The sequence below is a fragment of the Sceloporus undulatus genome, chromosome 7 (assembly GCF_019175285.1).
Source record: "Sceloporus undulatus isolate JIND9_A2432 ecotype Alabama chromosome 7, SceUnd_v1.1, whole genome shotgun sequence".
Taxonomy (NCBI): domain Eukaryota; kingdom Metazoa; phylum Chordata; class Lepidosauria; order Squamata; family Phrynosomatidae; genus Sceloporus; species Sceloporus undulatus.
The window spans coordinates 25,934,721-25,953,319 of record NC_056528.1 but is presented as its reverse complement, the minus strand read 5'-3'; the positions used below and the strand labels follow the sequence as shown (position 1 = coordinate 25,953,319).

Sequence of the window (18,599 nt, the reverse complement as noted above, 5' to 3'; positions counted from 1 at the left end):
GGAAATTTACCCAGTCTTCACCCCTCTCATGCAAAAACAGCCATTCTTATGCAAGAAAAGTGACCACTCACTCGGAGGTTTAAAAATAGCCCTCTTTTTTTGGCAAGGGAGTGTGCAAGCAAGGGCCGGCCGGAGGGGATTGGCTGGAAGGAGACCAAAAATCGCCCAGGGGCCCAAGATCCGCAGGAGGTAAAAAGTTCACATCATCTCCCCATCCCTACCGATGACAGCGAACGAAAGAAGAAACCGAAGAGAGGGAAAGGAGAGAAAGGGAAAGGAAGGAAAGAGAAATAGGAAAGGGAGAAAGAGGGATGGAAGGGGTCACTCTTTCCGCCACCCATGAAAGACAGTTTGGGAGTTTGGAATATTTCTGAATTCCAGATAAGGCAAGCTCAACCTATATACAGTTTTATAATGTGTTATTTGCAATTGTTCCCCATCTTGATGCATGGAGAGAAGCAAGCAAGAAATATCATTTATATCTTGCTCCACCCCCCAAAAACCCTGTGCCTTATTATTATTATTTATTAAGTAATAATAAAGTGGTGCCAAACTGCATTGTTTCAACAGTATAGTCCAACACTCAAAGCTATTCTGCCACGCCGGCTCTTTTCTAAGGATTTGGCTTCTGCTAATTTCATTCCCAAGGGAAATTTGGCCCCAAAGAAATGTCTCTGTTCAAGAGGAAATTCTGCACCAGACCCATCACTCCAAAGAGGAGGAGAGAGACTTAGGCTGCATCCACACTGGAGAAATAACCTGGTTAGGCACCGCTTTAACTGCCCTGGCTCAAGGCTATGGAATTCTGGGAGCTGGAGTTTGCTCTGCTCTAAGACCACAACAAACTCCAACTCCCAGAATTCCATAGCCTTGAGCCAGGGCAGTTAAAGCGGTGCCTAACCAGGTTATTGTGGATGCAACCTTAGCATTGAGGAGCATATTTGCAGCGTTTATGAGCCCATCCCTGAGCAAAGAGGGAGGAAGGATACGCAACGGTGGCAGCAGAGTCGCACAGGAAGCCAGGGAGAAAGGAACTTCCTGCCTGGGAAGGAAACAACCACACAAACAAACAAACCTGTAATCCTATAATGCTGCAAGCCAATGGCAAGGAAATCCCAAAGAGAGGACATACCCTCCAAGTGTCCCCGTTTGGCAGGGAGAGTCCCAATTAATCCTCTGCCATCCCACTTTCCCAGCTGCTTTTAAAGTGTCCTGGTTTCTCTCTCCAAATCCCGCTTTCCCCCGTGGTTCTCAATTCTTACTTCAATTGCTGCAAAGTGAATTCAAAGGGCCAAAAGGCAGTTTGCACGTGACTAAAAAAGGAGGAGAAGAGAAGAAGGGGTGGGATCTTGCTTCTCCCTGAAGGCTCAAACAAAAGCAAACCTTCCCAAACAAAACTCAAACCTGATGCGGTTCATATATATCTCCCCATGTTAACCACATGGTGTGGTATAGTGGCTTAAATGTTGGAGACTGGGATCCAAATCCCTGCTCGGCCATGGAAACCCACTGGGTGACCTGGGACAAGTCACACTCTCTCAGCCTCAGAGGAAGGCAATGGCAAACCCTCTCTGAACAAATCTTGCCAAGGAGCTGGGCTTATTCAGCTTGGTGAAGGGAAGAATGACTGTAATACCTCCAGGGCTGCCCCAGAGAGGAAGGGGCACCAGAGAATAGGACCCATTCTAATGGTTTGAAGTTACAGGAGGGTAGATTTTGATTCAACGTTAGAAGGAACTTCTTAGCAATAAAGAGCACTTCTGCAATGAACCCAATGGTCTTGGAAGGTGGTGGGGTCTCCTCCTCTGAACAACTTCCAAAAGAGGCTGGACAGCTCCCCACTGGGGATGCTTAGTTAATGATTCCCCATCTCTAGCTTTCCAGGTTTTGGGGCTTTGACTCCCAGAATCCCAGACCATCGGCCAATATGGCTGAGGCTTAGGGAGTTGAAGTTCAAAATGCTAGGAGGACCAGAGTTTGAGAATCATTACCTGAGCTGGAAATCCTGCATTGGGTTGGACTCCGTGACTCATGAGGTCCTTTCCAACTGTAGGATTCATCTAACCCATGAAAGATCGTTCTTGTTGTTGTGTGCCTTCAAGTCATTTCTGATATATAGCAACCCTAAAGCAAACTTATTATAGGGGTTTTCTTGGAAAGATTGGTTCAGAGATTGGCCACTGCCTTCCCCCGAGGCTGAGAGAGTGTGACTTGCCCTCGGTCACCCAGTGGGTTTCATGGCTGAGCGGGGAATCAAACCATGGTCTCCAGAGTCGTAGTCCAACATTCAAACCACTATGATCTACAGTGACCAACTGCTCATATCTTTTGTGCATTTCTTATCTGGAATCACTGCCTTGGAGAAAGATAGGGAAACCCCTACTAAATCTATTTATTTTCCCCCAGTACTGAAGTTTATTTGCAGCAATAACAACCCAGTCTGGGAGATCAGCCACTTTGCCATGGTCAGAGAGGCCAGTGACTCCATTTTCCAAGCATTTCAGGCTGGGAAAAGATGCCGTCCCTTTGCAAAGCTGCTTTCCAGGGCCGGCTATCTATAGCCACACGCTAAGCCTGGCCTGGCCCTTTTCCCCCGATTACAGCCCTAGACCTGGTAAAGAGATTAGACTGTCTCGGCCGGTCAAAGAGGAATTCTTTTGATGCTGTTCAACCGGCACGCTCCCTCCTCCGGTTGAGTTGACTTGAGGGCCTCCATCCTTTCTTTTAGAGGTTGCTCAGGTTCATCCTCCCTTAGGAACCTACCCATGTTTTGAGATCTCCAGGGATGCCCATCAGATTATCTATAGGATCACCTTCTCCGGCACTATACACTCAGGTCCTCTAGCGGACATGTCCTCCAGTCACCCAGGACTAGGTTGGCAACTGTCATCCAGAGTAGTTTTTCTTTAGTCGCCCCAAAATTGTGGAATGACCTGCCGGAAGAGATCCGACAGCCGAATACATTCTCTGAATTAAAAAGAACATGAAAGGCCCGTCTCTTCTGGCAGGTTTACCCAGATGGTGAATTTTCAATGATGAATTGTCAATGTGGATTGTTTTCATATGTGTCTTTCTTATTTAGCGAGCCAGCGTGGCATAGTAGTTCAAGCATTGGACTGCAACCCTGGAGACCAGGGTTTGATTCCCAGCTGGAAACCCACTTGGTAACCATAAGCAAGTCATGCTCTCTCAGCCTCAGGGGAAGGCAAGAGAAAACCTCAATCCATGGGGGGGGGGGGGGTAAGAAAGAAATATCATTACTGTATATACTCATGTATAAGTTTAGAAATTTAGGTTAAAAAATTGACCCCAAAAACCTGACTCGTCTTATCCACAGGTCAATGGAAGTACTGTATTTCAACTCACATAAATACATAAATACATACATGGTAAAAAACAAGAGTTTAGCACTGACCCTCTTCTCCTCTCTCATCTATCCAGCCTTTAGTATGAGCACAAATAATTATTCCTTCTGGGATTTTGTAAATTCCTTGGAATTGATTTCGTTTGCTTCATCAGTGGTCCCCAAACTGTGCCCTTTAAGGGATTTTGGACTTCAGCTCCCAGAATTCCAGAATACTAGGAGTCTTCTGGGAGCTGAAGTCCAAAATCTCTTAACGGGCACAGTTGGGGACCACTGCTTTACATCCTTCACTAAATGCCCCTAAGGTTTACCCGCAACTTATCCATAGGTCATATCAAAATCCATAATTTTGGTCCCCAAACCTGCCCTCAATTTATATATGAGGCCGACTTATAGTTGAATTGTATATTATTGTTATTCTTCTCTCCATCCCACCAGCCTGAGAGGTATACCAGGTGGAAACAGGAGGGCAGGGACGTAGCCCGGATTTTAGGAAGGGGGGGAGGTCCAGACTAAGTGCCACCATTATATTGGGGCTTGGGTACAGCGGTGCAGCAGCACGCACCATTAATTTTTCTAATGGAAGGGGGGGTCTGGACCCCAAGAACCCCCCCCCTTGGCTACGTCCCTGAGGAGGGCCAGGGCCTTCTCGGTGGCTGCCCCCAGGCTCTGAGGCTCCTTCCCAGAAAGGCTGGCCAGGTGTTCTCCTTGCAAGCCAGCCGTGGGCAGAGAAAGGCCTTTGCGCTCCAGCGGGCCTTTGAAGATGGATTGCTTAGAGGGAAAGGACCTTTCAGAATGTACTGTACATTTGCAGTATTATTTTTAATTGCCAGGCTCTTAATTGTACTTAATTCTCTCCTCAGATGAATTTTAAACTGTACACAATGTTGTAAAAGCCTGCAAGGTTGGAGTCTTAATAATAATAATAACTATTATTATTATTAGCCCTCCTCTCCCATTTGGACCAAGGCGGATTTGAGAACCAGCCCACTGTAGTGGTTTCAACATTGGACAAAGAGTGCATCCGCACTGCAGAAACAATGCGGTTTGGTGCCGCTTTGACTGCCATGGTTCAATGCTGTGGAATCCTGGGATCTGTAGTGGCACCAGACCTCTCTGACAAGGAAATCCAGTTTAAGATTCTGGAGACCAGGGTTCAAATCCCCGCTCAGCCATGGCAACCCACTGGGTAACTGTGAGCAAGTCACACTCTCTCAGCCTCAGAGGAAGGCAATGACAACCCCCCCCCCTTCTGAACACATTAGTCTATGAAAACCTCATGACAGGATCATCATAAGTCAGAAATGATTTGGGTCCAAAGCACACTGCAGAAATAATCTAGTTTGAGACTGTTTTAATAGTCCTGGCTCAGTGCTAGGGAATCCTGGGAATTGTAGTTTATTGTGGCACCACAGCTCTCTCACAGAGAAGGCTAAATGTCTCACAAAACTACAGTTCCTAGAATTCCCTAGCATCAAGCCAGGGCAGTTAAAGGTCTCAAACTGGATTATTTCTGCAGTGTGTTTTGGACCTTGAAGACACCCAATAACAGCAATCTTTTAAAACTTTGCAAGCCACTTTGAGTCCCAGAATCATCATCATCACCACCACCACCACAAGGAATAGAGGAAAACAAACAGCCTGTTGGTGGTGATGGTGGTTCTTCCCTGATACTCAGCAAAGAGTATACTCAGGAGGAGGGAAAAGTGGGAGAGAAGCACAAAGAGGTGAGAGAGGGCCGCTCAATACTAATGCACTTTGAGAGCATCGGACACTTAGCCAATAAATCCATCCGTGGCGCATAAATGAGCTCCAATGACCTACAGCACCTTCTGCATACAAGGATGCTGGCAGTCAACCAACCCATGCTCAAAGAGTGCATCTACATTGTAGAAATAAGGTAGTTTGACACCACTTTAATGGCCATGGCTCCATGGTACAAAATCCTGGGATTTCCAGTTTGGTGACGTGCCAGCACTAAGGCCTTGTACACCTACAAATCCCAGGGTTTTATAGGATAGCATGACAGCATTTAAGGTGTTGTCAAAGTGAATTATTTCGACTGTGTAGATGCCCCCTAAAGCCAGTGGCGTAGTGGTTTGAATGTCGGACTATGACTCTGGAAACCAAGGTTCAATTCCCAGCTTGGCCAGGAAATCCATGACCTTGAGCAAGCCACACTCTCTCAGCCTCAGGGGAAGGCAAGGGTAACCCTCCCCTGAACAAATCTTGCCAAGAAAGCCCAAGATAGGGTCGCCATAAATTGGGAACGACTTGGACAAACAAGTCTGAGTGTTCGACTGGACTCTGGAGACCAGGGTTCGATTCCCATCTTGGCCATGAAACCCACTGGGTGATCTTGTGGCAAGCCACACTCTCTCAGCCTCAGGGGAAGGCAATGGCAATCCTACTCTGTACAAACCTTGCCATGAAAACCCCAGGATAGCTTCACCTTAGGGTAAATTGGAAATGCCAGTAGATTCCCCCAGTAAATTTAGAGAGAAGGTGTGTAAATGCAGAATTAACCTATGGAATTCACTGCCAAAGGATGTGGGAACAACTGAGTCGCATGGAGTTGACAGGGCCATGAAAGAGAAAGGAGGAAAACAGAAGGAAATGTTTGTTCGAGGTGCCACTCCATGGAAGGTCATGCTTTGTTGTCCGGCCAAGTATGTCCCTTATTATAGGCCTGTGGTCCCACTAAGGCAATATCTGTGGTTTCAAACAGAACTGTTCATTTGACGGTGCGCAGCTTTAGTTTCAACGCTGCACCCTCTCGGTGCCCCATTTGACACGACGGGGGCAGAAATGTTCCAGACAACCATCCATAATATTTTTCATGGCCTCAGGAAAAAGAAGGGATGCAGCGTTTCACGGATTTTGCTTCTCCAAGGAAGCAACAGAGAAATGTTTGCGCTGCCAGAAAATCTTTTGAAACCATCCAGTTTTCAAACGCTCTCTGCATCAAGTTCACATGTGACTTGAGATGAGGGAGAAAAACTTGCACAAAAGCAGCATTTTTCTGTCCAGGAAACAGCATCTTCCTCAGGGATGAGGCAGAAATCATAGTTGAAAATGCTGTTTTCTGCAGATTTAGCCCCCTTGAATCCCATTTGGAATCACTCCAAGTAGGAGTCTTTCCCAGCTCCAACTTAGCATAGATCTACATAGGCAAAAGAAAATGGTCTCAGCTAGTTTTCACAGCACGCTATATCCAAGCTTTTCCGTCACCTCGGGGCTTTAATCCGGAGGAGAAAAGTGGGGATTTATCCCCATTCTAAGTGGGAAATCTGGATATTCGTGCACGCATTTGGACTGCGCTCCGTAGCCACATGAATTATTCTTGGATGTGGATTTTACATGTTTCCCGTATTTTGTGGCACTTTGTATTTTATTTAGCTAGGATCACTTGGGGACGGTAAGATGGAAGCATTGGGGAAAAAACCAGGGGAGAAAAGAACGAGAGGAGAGAAAGATAAAAGAAATTGCACAATTCCCAGCTTGCCTGTCTGGGAGTGTGTATTGTTTGAACAAAACACTGGGTCCTTTCTTTTCAAGTAACCTTCCTCGTTCTCTCTCTTTCTCTCATGATAGAATATGTTCCTTCTTGTTTCCCGGTCGGCAAACAAACGCCCTGCCCACTTTCCTATCTGCCAATGTGTGCAAGTGTGTGTGTGTGTGTTTGTGTACTTGGAGGATGGGATGTGATAGTGTTAAGGCTTGTTCTAGCCATGACCTTAAATGCCCACCACCACCGCCGCCACCACTTTTTCGGTGCACAATCCAATTGTCCTTTGTGCAAAAACCTGTCTTCGTGTTGTAAAACCGAGAAAGGGTTTTGTACACACACTTTTTTCTTCCCCAAAATGTTCACAAATTGCAACAGAGGGGGAAAAATATCTCCCAAAACTACAAACCCCAGAACTCTATAGCATTGAGCTGTGGCAGTTAAAGTGGAGTGAAACTGCGTTAATTTTGCAGCATAGATGCAAACCTAGTTGAAACTGAAACTACTGAACCAGATTAGCTTTCTAAAGCTGCATCCGCACAGCAGAAATAATCCAGGTGGCAACCATTTCAACTGCCATGGCTCAATGCTATGGAATTCTGGGAATTGTAGTTTGGCAAGACATTGAGCTTCCTCTCTGAGTATGCTAGTGCCACAACAAACTACAGGTCCCAGATTTCCACAGCATTGAGCCATGGCAGTTGAAGTAGTGTAAAGCTGGATTATTTCTGTTGTGCGCATGTGGTTTACATGTTTGGTGTGGCACCAGAGATCTCTGACAGGGAAAGCAAAATGTCTCACCAAACTACAATCCCCAAAATTCCATAGTATTGAGCCATGGCAATTAAAGTGGCAAACTGTCTCATAAAACTACGGTTCCAAAAATTCCACAGCACTGAGCCACAGCAGTTAAAGGCAATTAAACTCAAATTATTTCTGCAGTGCGGATGGAGCTGGTACTTGCAGGCCTTGGAAGTTGCAGCGTCCTTTTAAAAAATGCAAACTGAAGCAAGGAAGCCAAAGAAGAATTTGCAATGCTGAACGCAAAGGGAAGAAGGAGAGAGGGAACTATCCGCTGGAGAGAGAGTTAAAGAGAGAGATGGCTTGCCATCAAGGCCCTGGATGCAGATCCAAGCAGGTCACCCGCTCCAAAGGCCTGGCTAGGAGTGGCACCAAGTTTGCCGCCGTCGGTGCTATTTTTGGGCCTTCCGGATCATGCCAAGGGGGGACTCCATGATGTGACAGTGACACCAGCCGCAGAGGCAGCTGCCACCGCTGCATCACCAGAGAGACAAGACGTTCCCAAATCCCGACATGTCCCTGCCAGGAATTAATCTTTAAATGGAGAGTCATCGCCCGAAGAGTGGGAGAAAGGGAAGAAGGCGGACACTTGGCTAACCCTGATTCCTCAGAGGGGGCTGAATTCGTAGTCCACTGACATGTGACATTCTGCACATGCCCAGAGATAGGCTGAAACAATATGGGGCCTGCAGCGTTGGAAGGGATTGTGAGAAACACACAATCCCTTCCATGCTTGCCTTTGTTGTTATGTGTCTTTAAGTCGCTTCCGACTTATGGTGGCCCTATGAGGTTTTCCTTAGCAAGGTTTGTAGCAAGGGGCAGGGAATTTCAGAGCCTGGGGAACCCACGTGGATAGGTTCATAAGGGAGGATGAACCTGTTGTTATTGTGTACCTTCAAATCATTTCTCGATCCTAAGGCAAAGCTATCATGTGGTTTTCTTGGCAAGGTTTGTTTGGAGGAGGTTTGCCATTGCCTTCCCCCTGAGGCTGAGAGAGTGTGACTTCTAGGGAATTTCAGGGCCTGGGGGCAGCCTCTGAAAAGGCTCTGTCTCTCATGTTCCTATCAGATATACCTGTGAAGTTGATGGGACAGATAGAAGACTATCTCCAGAAGAACATGGATAGGTCCCTAAGGAAGGATGAACTTGTTGTTGCTGTTACTGTGTGCCTTCAAGTCATTTCTCACTTACAGTGAACCTAAGCCGAACTTATCATGGGAACTGAGAGGCTGTGATTTGCCACAGTCAGTAGGTTTCATGGTTGAGCTGGGAACTCTAGTCTCCAGAGTCATAGCCCCATATCCAAAACACTACGCCTTACCAGCTTTCGAACACGGTTGGTCTAATGCAGTGGTTCTCAACCTTCCTAATGCCGCGACCCTTTAATACAGTTCCTCATGTTGTGGACCCCCAACCATAGAGGAGCGGTGTCACAGTTCCTAAGACCATCGGAAAACACATATTTCCGATGGTCTTAGGCAACCCCTGTGAAAGGATTGTTCGACCCCCAAAAGGGTTTGCGACCCACAGATTGAGAACAGCTGGTCTAGTGCAAAAAAGGCCACTGGCCTCATAAGATGCAGAAATGACTAGACCTGGTGAAGATATTCGCAGACATTTTGCCGTCATTTGGGAACATCCAGGTCCAAAGAAGGAACCGTGCTAGACATTTTTGAATGGATCCTTCCCTCCCACATAATCTGTGTAACATATAGAGAATGGATTGAGGGCATGCAACACCATTGAATTCAAAGTGTGGCCATCCCTCAATATCACTGAGCCAAAGGCATACATTGGTCCGCTGTCCTGGCAGGATGAGCCACCAATAAAGTTGCCATATCTCAGGGACTGGTCCAGATGCTCCAGTTTTTGTGGGACATCTCCAAGCAGGGGATGAAGGTATCAATTCTTTAGTACTAGTTAGATCAGCTCCAAGCGAGAGGACAGGTCACCTTAGGGTTGCCATAATGTTGGAAATAACTTGAAGGTACACAACCAAAACAATAGGGACACCATAAGTTGGAGTCAAGTTGAAGGCACATAGCAAACACAAAGCCCAGTGAAACAGGACCTGGCATCTTTGGCATGCAAAATGGGTGCTTCCCCACTGAAATATGGTGCCTCCCATAATCTACCTTGCAGGACGGTCGCGACGGGGGTGAGCCCTCAGGGTTGCAAAGCATTTGCAAAATATCTTAACTCGTTCCAACAAGAGCACCCAGCCGGAAAACGTACCTAGGTCTCAGACCACCTCGCGCGGTTTCTCACACACCTCATTCAACCTTGATTTGTTTTATGTTCGCCGTTTCCAGGCCAAATTTTAGCGCTGGATGTGCTTTGCAAACACAAGCACAAATGTGCGGGTCCTCGGCCTCAAACACATCCATAATTTGCCTGTGTGTACAAACATGGCGTACTTGCACTTAGACTTCAATTGTATGAGACGAAACAAAAAAAAACAGAAATCACATATTATTATTCTATTATCTAATCTACTCACTACTACTACACTACTCTTGTTGTTATACCCAAACTTTTCCCAGATTCGGGACTCAAGGTGGCTTGCCAATATTGCAAGCCACTGAGTCCCAAACTGGCGAAAAAGTTGCGGGTTCGGGGTAAACAACAAGGAGTAGTAGATCAATAATAACCAATCCTTTCAAACAGCTTGTAAAACAGAAAACCAAGCGTTTGATTAATTATGTCTGTATAGGAAATCTCTCCAACACAACTCTATGGTCAATGTCTGCCAGTGGTTGACCATAGAATTGCTCTGGAGGACCTACAAATGCCCAGAGAAGTGTTCTCTCTGAGCATCTGTAGGTCCTCCAGTACAAATTCTGGTGGACATTGACCATAGAGTTGTGCTGGAGTCCCATAGCTCAAGTCCCATTAAAGTCTGCATTATGTATGACTGGATCATTCAAACGTTCTTGACATTGAGCCACGAAGCTCACTTGGCGGCCCTTTCACACCACACAGTTATGGCAGTACGATCCCACATAAACTGTTATGGAGCCCTAGGCTTTCTAGTTTCGGGAGGCACAAGAGTTCTCTGGTCAAAACCTTCTAAATATACTACAAATCCCAGGATTTCAGAGGACGTTGCCTTGACAGTTGAGGTGGACTCAAAGCGCTATCGTTTGTCTAGTGTGAAAAGGCCCCAAAGGGTCTCAGTCTCTCTCACGGCGTACCACCTCACAAGGTTGCGAGGAAGATAAAAGTGAAGGGAAGGAAGAAGAATCTCTGCCTTGAACGCAATGGAGAAAAGTGGGATAGAAATGTAATGAATAAAATTAAATCATAAATCATATATATGAATATTTTGAAATTGGTATTTTAAACTACGCCTCCAAATTTGATCCAAAATGTAGATTTCAAGTAAGATGAATCTTCTAAACACAAAACACAAATTTCACTTTTGTGCAAGGTGTCATTTCCACTTTAGATCAAGCCTTTCCAGCAATGTAGCTGATGACAGAAATGTGCATTGCCCCTCAATAAAAATGCTGTATCCCCTCCATGAAGTTCTCCATCATCCCCGAATTCCTAGCATCGCAGTCACATTTTAAAAAAGGCCAGTGAAATATAGTTTAGGCCTCCAATGAAAAGGGAAAAGGCAAAGTGGCCCAGGAAAGTGAACACAACAAATGGAGGCGTTCGAGATGTGCACCGATTTCAGTATCTCACTCTCCGAAACGCTAGAAAGTTTGGGAACTGATAGAAAATTCATAAAGAGCATTGATAGAAAAATTAATGGGAGGAGAGGATTCTTATTAGGAAACGTTGCTGTTATTTTGCTCTCCATAGAAAGACGCCTGGGTCCTTTTCAGATGCGAGATCAAGAACTCAGATTGCCAAGGGCTAACTCCGATTTTTATCCGTATGAGAATTATCCAACTTTTAAAAACTGACAAAGAGAAACCCCAGTGAAATCAATAAGAGGTGTTCATCGGTAGCCAAAAAGCCCCATTCATTTCAATAATGACTAACTTGGACTAACACTGAAGTTATTTCCCTGTCATTCGCTTTTTTTAAAGGTGAAACTCTTACCATTCTTGGACAAGACTTTATAAAATAAGGTTCAACTCTTTAAATATTTTATATATATATATATATATGCAATTATTTATTTATTTTAACGCAAAAGCATTTTTTAAAAAGGTGCCAATTCAAACTCCCCGGATTTTGAACCGGGGCCAACTTTTCTCCTCTCCGTTTGGCCAAAGGTTCCCATTCTCCTGCCACCGGGCGTCAAAAGCGCATGCCGGATTGCGTCAATATGTTTTCTCGGCGCGAAATGAAGGCCCTTTTCTCCCTCTTTCTCTCTTTTTCAAATACCTCTTTATGCTTTGGGAGTTGGGAGAAAATCCCAATCTATCCCCCTTGACTCTTAAAAGGAAAAATCTCTAGGTCACAGCCAGTTCCCTTTGCGCAAACGTTTTGGTTTTCCTGAAACTAACCATGGTCCTAAATACCCCAAAGGTGCCAGATTCCCCTCTGATCCTGGAAGATAAGCAGGGTCCGCCCTGGTTAGGACTTGGATAGGAGACCACCGACGAAAACTAGGTGCTGTCGGCTATATATCAGAGGAAGGAATTGGCAAAACCACCTCCAAGGATTCCTTGCCTAAGAAAACCCTTGGAAATTATGGAGCTGCCACAAGTCAAAAGGCAACTAGAAGGTGCATACAGATAAAATATAAGACAGGGGCTAAATACAAAGACACCAGATTCCCCTCTGATCTTGGAAGCTAAGCAGGGTCTACCCTGGTTAGGACTTGGATAGGAGACCATCGACAATAACCAGGTGCTATTTCAGAGGTCTGGAGGGCCTCCAAACCACCTCCAAGTATTCCTTGCCTAAGAAAACCCATGGAAATTATGGCGTCACCTATTATATTTTTATAGGGTGGTTTTGTATTGTCTTAGTGTTTGTTGTTTTATTTGTAAAACTTGTAATATATATATGGCGTCACCGTAAGTCGAAAGGCAACACACAATATAGGACAGGGCCTAAATACAAAGGCACCAGATTCTGTCCGAATCTAAGAAGGGTCAGCCCTGGTTAGCACTTGGATGGGAGAATGATGGGCCACTATATTGGGGAAAAGGCGGGAGATTAGAAAATAATAATAATAATAATAATAATAATGAAGATCAGGTAGAGTACTATTTTATCTTATCTTATAATTCTATCTTGTATTATTATCTATTGTTTCATATGTATTTTGCGACTTATCCTGTAAAATGTACGCCTTTGGCAGGTTTCATTTATTGACTGTATGTACAGCGCTATATAAAGTATACTAATAATAATAACAATAATAATAGACTATTATTTCAGAGGAAAGAACTCTAAATATCCCTTGACTGAGAAAACCCTCGGAAATTATGGAGCCGCCACAAGTCTAAAAGGCAACGCACAAAATATAGGACAGGGCCTAAATACAAAGGCAGCAGATCCCATCAAATCTTGGAAGCAAAGCAGGCAACTGGAAGGTACAAACACACAAACACAAATGCAAATACAGTCCTTCCAGCAAGTGAGGCATTGCAATCGGAGATTAATTTTGGGAGCTCTCTTGAGTGAATACTCAGAGGGCTCTCACAGCTTCTGCCTTTTGCAGTAAGGAAGGAGTTGCAGAGAAAGGGAGAGAAAGAGAGAGAGAATCTCCCGGTGTTCAATTATTAAATAAACTATCCAGAATCGATAAGAGGCAAAAGAAAGAACAGCCTGCCATGCTCCAGGAGAGGCAACCGCAGAAACCCGAGAGTTGGGTTAAGTGGGCGGCTGGGCACCCAGCGCGGCCAAAACTAGTCTGCCAAACTTTGCAATGCCAAACAGGGGGGCGAAAGGTTGCCACAGGACTGCGGGGCAAATCTGGGCAACGGTTTTTGGTCTCCGGTTGTGCAGTTTGAAAGGTGGATTGTAAACCCAGAAACAAGGCCTGGAAACAAGGCACAACAACAACAACAACAAGTCCCAGGCTGCACCCAACACACAGGCCCTTCGATGCAGTGCAAGCGGGACACAAGGGCAGCCGGACTTTGACACATTGCACATAATTGGTAATAATATGTGTGTATGTGTGTCTGTGTGTTGTTTTCCGGTGCCACTCTGTATTTTTGTTACTCCACAAAAGACCAGGCCCAGAACTGAAGCAAGCCATGCTGCCAATGTATATGAGATAGATATAAAATACCACGGTGCCTATGGGCTTTCCCATAAAATACAGAGTGCCGCATGTGAATATTTTATGGCATGCAGCAGGGAACACAATCGATCGAGGACGACAACGCACACAGGGAGCGTGGCATGGCCCAGGCGCAAAGGCACGCACATGGACACCCGCATCTTTCACTCTTTTGGCACACACAACATTTGCAAAGGCAAGGAGGCCACACCAGGCCTGGATCCTCGCACGCTTCTTCGGTCGCCCTCCAGACCAACAGACTTGTCCTTCCACACTTGTCACACCCTCGCTGTAGAATGGGTTTCTTTCCTCCAGGAGGGCATTCCCCACCAAGGCCTGTGGCCTTAACCCGTGGCGCATGGTCACAACAAACACAGAGACACATTTGCTTTCACTGGCAAAGCCAAGGCCTGCCGCCGAGTCTCTCTCAAACACACATTGAAACGCCAGCCGCTGTCCTCGGCCACGTAGCCAAGTACAGTAAGGCCCCAAATCCACCAAACAGGGCTAAGCCAATGCAAAATGTGGATTGTGCAAAAATGCATAATGTGGATTTGGGGTGTTGTTGTATCTGGAAACCTTTCTAAGCAGCCGAGGAAAATGATCTGGAGAAACTCTGCCAAAGCATGCTCTCTAACGCAGCACTGTTAGCACACTTTCTTTCCCGCTGCCTCCTTTCCAAGCAATCTTAAGTTATCCAAACTTGGAGAAAGGAGGGGATATATAAGGCGGGAATGAATTGCCTCTTCCCCCCCCCCTCCACAAAGACACATAACTTGTGTGTGTGTGTGTCCCCCAAAAATACACACACCTTTTGCACCCAGCAAAAATAGCAAATCCCCAAAGTGGTCACCAAACTGTCATTTGTAGGGCAGGGAAAGGTTGCTTTTCGCGCCTCTTGGTCCAAGAGTTTCCTTCCAAAAAGTAAAAAACCCTCACTACAAACCTGAGCAACAGCCCTTTTGCTTAGGAGGAAAGAGACCCCCCCAAAAGAGAAACCATCATCCACACAGTCTTCCCCAGCACCCCAAGAGAAATGAAGGAGAGGAAAGCTCCCAAAAAGCTAATAGGATATATTAATGTAATATGTATTGTACGTCGCATCCCTAAAAGCTGAGCAACAGCCCCTTTGGTTAGGAGGGAAGGGACCCCAAAAGAGAAACCATCATCCCCAACAAAAAGGGAGGGGAAAGTCCCTAAAAGCTAAGCAACAGCTTAGAGAAGAGAACAGAAACCATCATCCCCAGAGTCTTCCCTAAGATAGCAAATAAAAAGAAAGGGGGGGGGAATAAAATGAACTGTTGCAAAGAGAAAGAGAGAGAGAAAGAAAGAGAGAGGTCAGAGGAGAAGAGAAACTAATTAGCAAGGATTAAAGGGAGCTGCCAAAGGCGGGAGGGAAGAAGGGAAAGACTGACATTCTCTGCAAGAGGAGAGGAAAAAGTCATATTATATACACACACACACATATATATATATATGTATGTATATATATTGCTTTCTTCTCCTCCTTCTTGCAGGGGGAGAGCTCTTCAGGATGATGGTTATGATTTTTGAAAACATTAAGCTGCAATAGAGGAAAGGAAAGGAGGAAGAAGAAGAGGAGGAGGAGGAGGAGGAGGAGGAGGAGGAGAGGAGGGCTGTCGTTGCAAAGCAGATTGTCATCATTATTATCATTTTGCCTTTTGCATTTGCAAAACATCTTGAATTTACCTGGGCGAGGCAAAGAGGTGAAGAATACATCTTTTCCCAAGCTGTAGCGGGTCCAACCCGTTGCAAAAAAAAAGAAGGGAGGAGGAGGAGGAGGCTTGCAAAAAAAAGGGGGGGAGTGGATGGGAAGGGAAACCAAAAGCCAGATCCAAGCGCAAAAGTTACTGAGTCATTTCGTCGGAACAGTTTTCTTTCCACACTCTCTCTCTCTCTCTCCCTCTTTCTCTTCCTCCCTCCCTCTCTCACACTCTCTCTTTCCTGGCCAGGGAGGGAGGGAGGGAGGGAGGAGCAGGGGGCGGGCCTAAAACAAGGGGGAGGGAGGGGTGGCTAAAGCCCTCTGCCTCTAAAAGGGACCTGGGCTGGATTTCTTCCCCCCCCCCAGAGGGGCAAACTCTGAGAAAAGGAATCTATGCAGAAGAGGAGGGGGGGGCTTTGGAACATCCCCCCCCCAATAATAATAATATGGATTATTAATAGTCTATGAGCAAAAAAGAGCACTTTGTGTAAGGGGAGGGTGTCCCTTCCAAAGAGCTGGGACCCCCAAGGGTCATCCAATCCAGCCCCCTTCTGCCACACAAGGAGGCAGCCTCCAATGGCCCCCCAGCCTCTGCTGGAAGAAGAAGAAGAAGAAGAGTCCATCACCCTCTGAGTCCATAGAGCCCTACTATAAGCCTAGGATTGTAGCACTGGGTGGGGTCCCTAAGGGTCATCCAGCCCGACCCTCTTCGGCCAGGCAGGGAGACACAAGGCCCTCCCATCCAGACTTCCTTTGAAGGCCTCCAAAGAAGGAGAGGCCACCACCCTCCGAGGGAAGGTGCCCCACTGCCAAGCAGCTCTTACAGTCCCTTAGAGGCAGAGGATTGGAAGAGATGTCCTAGACTTGGAAGGGATCCCCAAGAGCCATCCAGTCGGACCCCAATCTGTCTGTTAAGGGGTCTCCTGGGGTTCTTCAGGAGGAGGAGGAGGAGGGAGTGGGGAAAAGAGGAGGAAGGAGAAGGAGGAGAAGGTCGCAGGGAACCAGCAAAGGAAAAACACCAGTAACAACAGTAGCGATGGTTATGAGGCCCCATGGAGCCATCAAGAAGGAAGAGGAGGGAAGGAGAAAGACAAGGAGAAGAAGAGGAGGAGGGGGAAGGAAGGAGAAAGAGAAGAGAAGGAAGAGGAGGAAAGGGGAGAAAAGTGGGAGGAAGGAGGAGGTAGAAGGGGAAGAGATGGGGGAGAAAGAAAAGGAAAAAGGAGGAGAAAGAAAAAGAAGAGGAGGAGAGGGGAGAAAAGGAGAAGGAAAAGGAGGAGGGGAGAAAGAAAAGGAAGCCTAAGAAGAAGGAAGAAGGAGAAAAGAAGAAGAGGGAGGAGGAGGAAGAAGAAAAGGAGGAAGGAGAAGGAGAAGAGGAGGAGACGGAGCCATGAAAGCAACCACAATAACAACAGTTGCCCCAGGGATGGGATCCCTTGGAGCCCTGACAAAGGAAGAGGAGGAGGAGGAAGAAGAAGAAGATGCTCCAGAGGAAGAGGAAGGAGAGGAGGAGAGAGGAGCAGGAGGACCAAGGCAGGGAGAAGCCCTCCGAACAGCCAGAGCAACAAGAGGGTAGCAAGAGGATCCATAGCCCTGGGGTCGCATGAAGAAGCCATCAAGGCAATGGGGACCAAGGGGAAGAAGGGATGGCCTTCAAGATGAAGTCAAGACCCCGGATCCAGTCCATTGAGGGAAGGAGGGAGGGAGGGAGAAGGGGGTGAAAAGTGTTGGAAGTGAACAGTCGCAACTTTGGAGAAGTGATGTTTCCATTCAAGGCCCAGTTCAAAGATGGATTTAATTCACACGTTTTTAAAAATGCAAACATTAAAATAAAGAAATGCACCAAGAGCTGTCTTTTCTCTGCAGAGATTTTGCAGAGGCCTTGCTAGAAAACGGGAGGAGCAGAAAGAAAGAAAGAAAGAAAGAAAGAAAGAAAGAAATGCATGGCGTTGCTCCATGCTCCCTGGGTTCCTTTGGCAAGAAGAGGCCTTTGCCAGGATGGCCTTCCCTGGAGGAGGAGGCTGAGAGGGGGAGCCCCCCTTGCCCCCAAAGGAACCCCTGGCTGCCTTGGCATCTCCCTTAGAAATCCCCCTCTCAGTCAGCTCTCTCATTCAGATACATCTATCTATCTATACACACACACACGAATGAGAAAGGAAGTTCCAAAGGATACATCTATCAATTCGAAAGATGGATGGATGGATAGATGGATGGATGGATGGATGAATGGATGGATGGATGGGAAAGGAAGTTCCAAGGTACACACACACACATATATATCCTAAAGATAGATGATAGACAGATAGATGAATTTGAAGAAGATCCAAGGGGATATATATATATATATATATATATATATATCCCCAATAGACAGGGAGACAAACAGATTTCGGATGTGTGTGTGTGTGTATCCAATCCCCTGGAACCCTTTCTCATCTATCTATCTATCTATCTATCTATCTATCTATCTATCTATCTATCTATCTATCTATCTATCGATATCCAGATGGATAGATGGAGATAGACAGGGACGTAGCCAGGATTTTGGGAAGGGGGGGGGGTCCAGACTAAGTGCCACCATTATAAGCAGCACACACCATTCATTTTATCTAAAGGAAGGGGGGGTCCGGACCCCAAGACCCCCCCCCTTGGCTACGTCCCTGAGATAGATAGATGATAGCGTCATATCCGACTCAAGGGCGACCCTCTCCTGGGCTCTTCTTGGCCGGATTCATCCAGAGGAGGCTTGCCATCTCCCTGCCCTGAGGAGGCTGAGAGAGTGGGACTCCTTGCATCCATCCTTGGGACAAGCCCCACTCTCTCAGAGGAAAGGAAGGCCAGGGCCAACCCTCCTCTGGGGGGAAAATGCTGGCCCAGAAAGGCCAACATAGGTCTGGACTTGGAGACAAAGGCAACAAGTGTTGGACCTGAGATCCTTGCTCAGCCATGGAAACCCACTAGGTGAGCTTGGGCAAGATGTCACACTCTCTCAGCCTCAGAGGAAGGCCAA

At 46.4% G+C, this 18,599-nt stretch overlaps 1 protein-coding gene across 6 annotated transcripts in view; it reads right to left on the bottom strand.

Moving 5' to 3' along the window:
- The window catches only part of NFIC (nuclear factor I C), a 78,009-nt gene that overhangs the window by 54,058 nt on the left and 5,352 nt on the right, over nucleotides 1-18,599 (bottom strand). For 3 of the 6 annotated variants that reach the window (XM_042479312.1, XM_042479314.1, XM_042479317.1), the window contains exon 1: nucleotides 15,580-15,810. The exons of 1 other annotated variant lie outside the window; for it this stretch is intronic. In XM_042479312.1, the coding sequence (XP_042335246.1) occupies nucleotides 15,580-15,609 (30 nt within the window). In that variant the 5' untranslated portion in view covers nucleotides 15,610-15,810. Of the gene's footprint in view, nucleotides 1-15,579; nucleotides 15,812-18,599 lie in introns of those variants that run through there. 2 more of the 6 variants (XM_042479318.1, XM_042479316.1) reach the window with 1 other exon arrangement.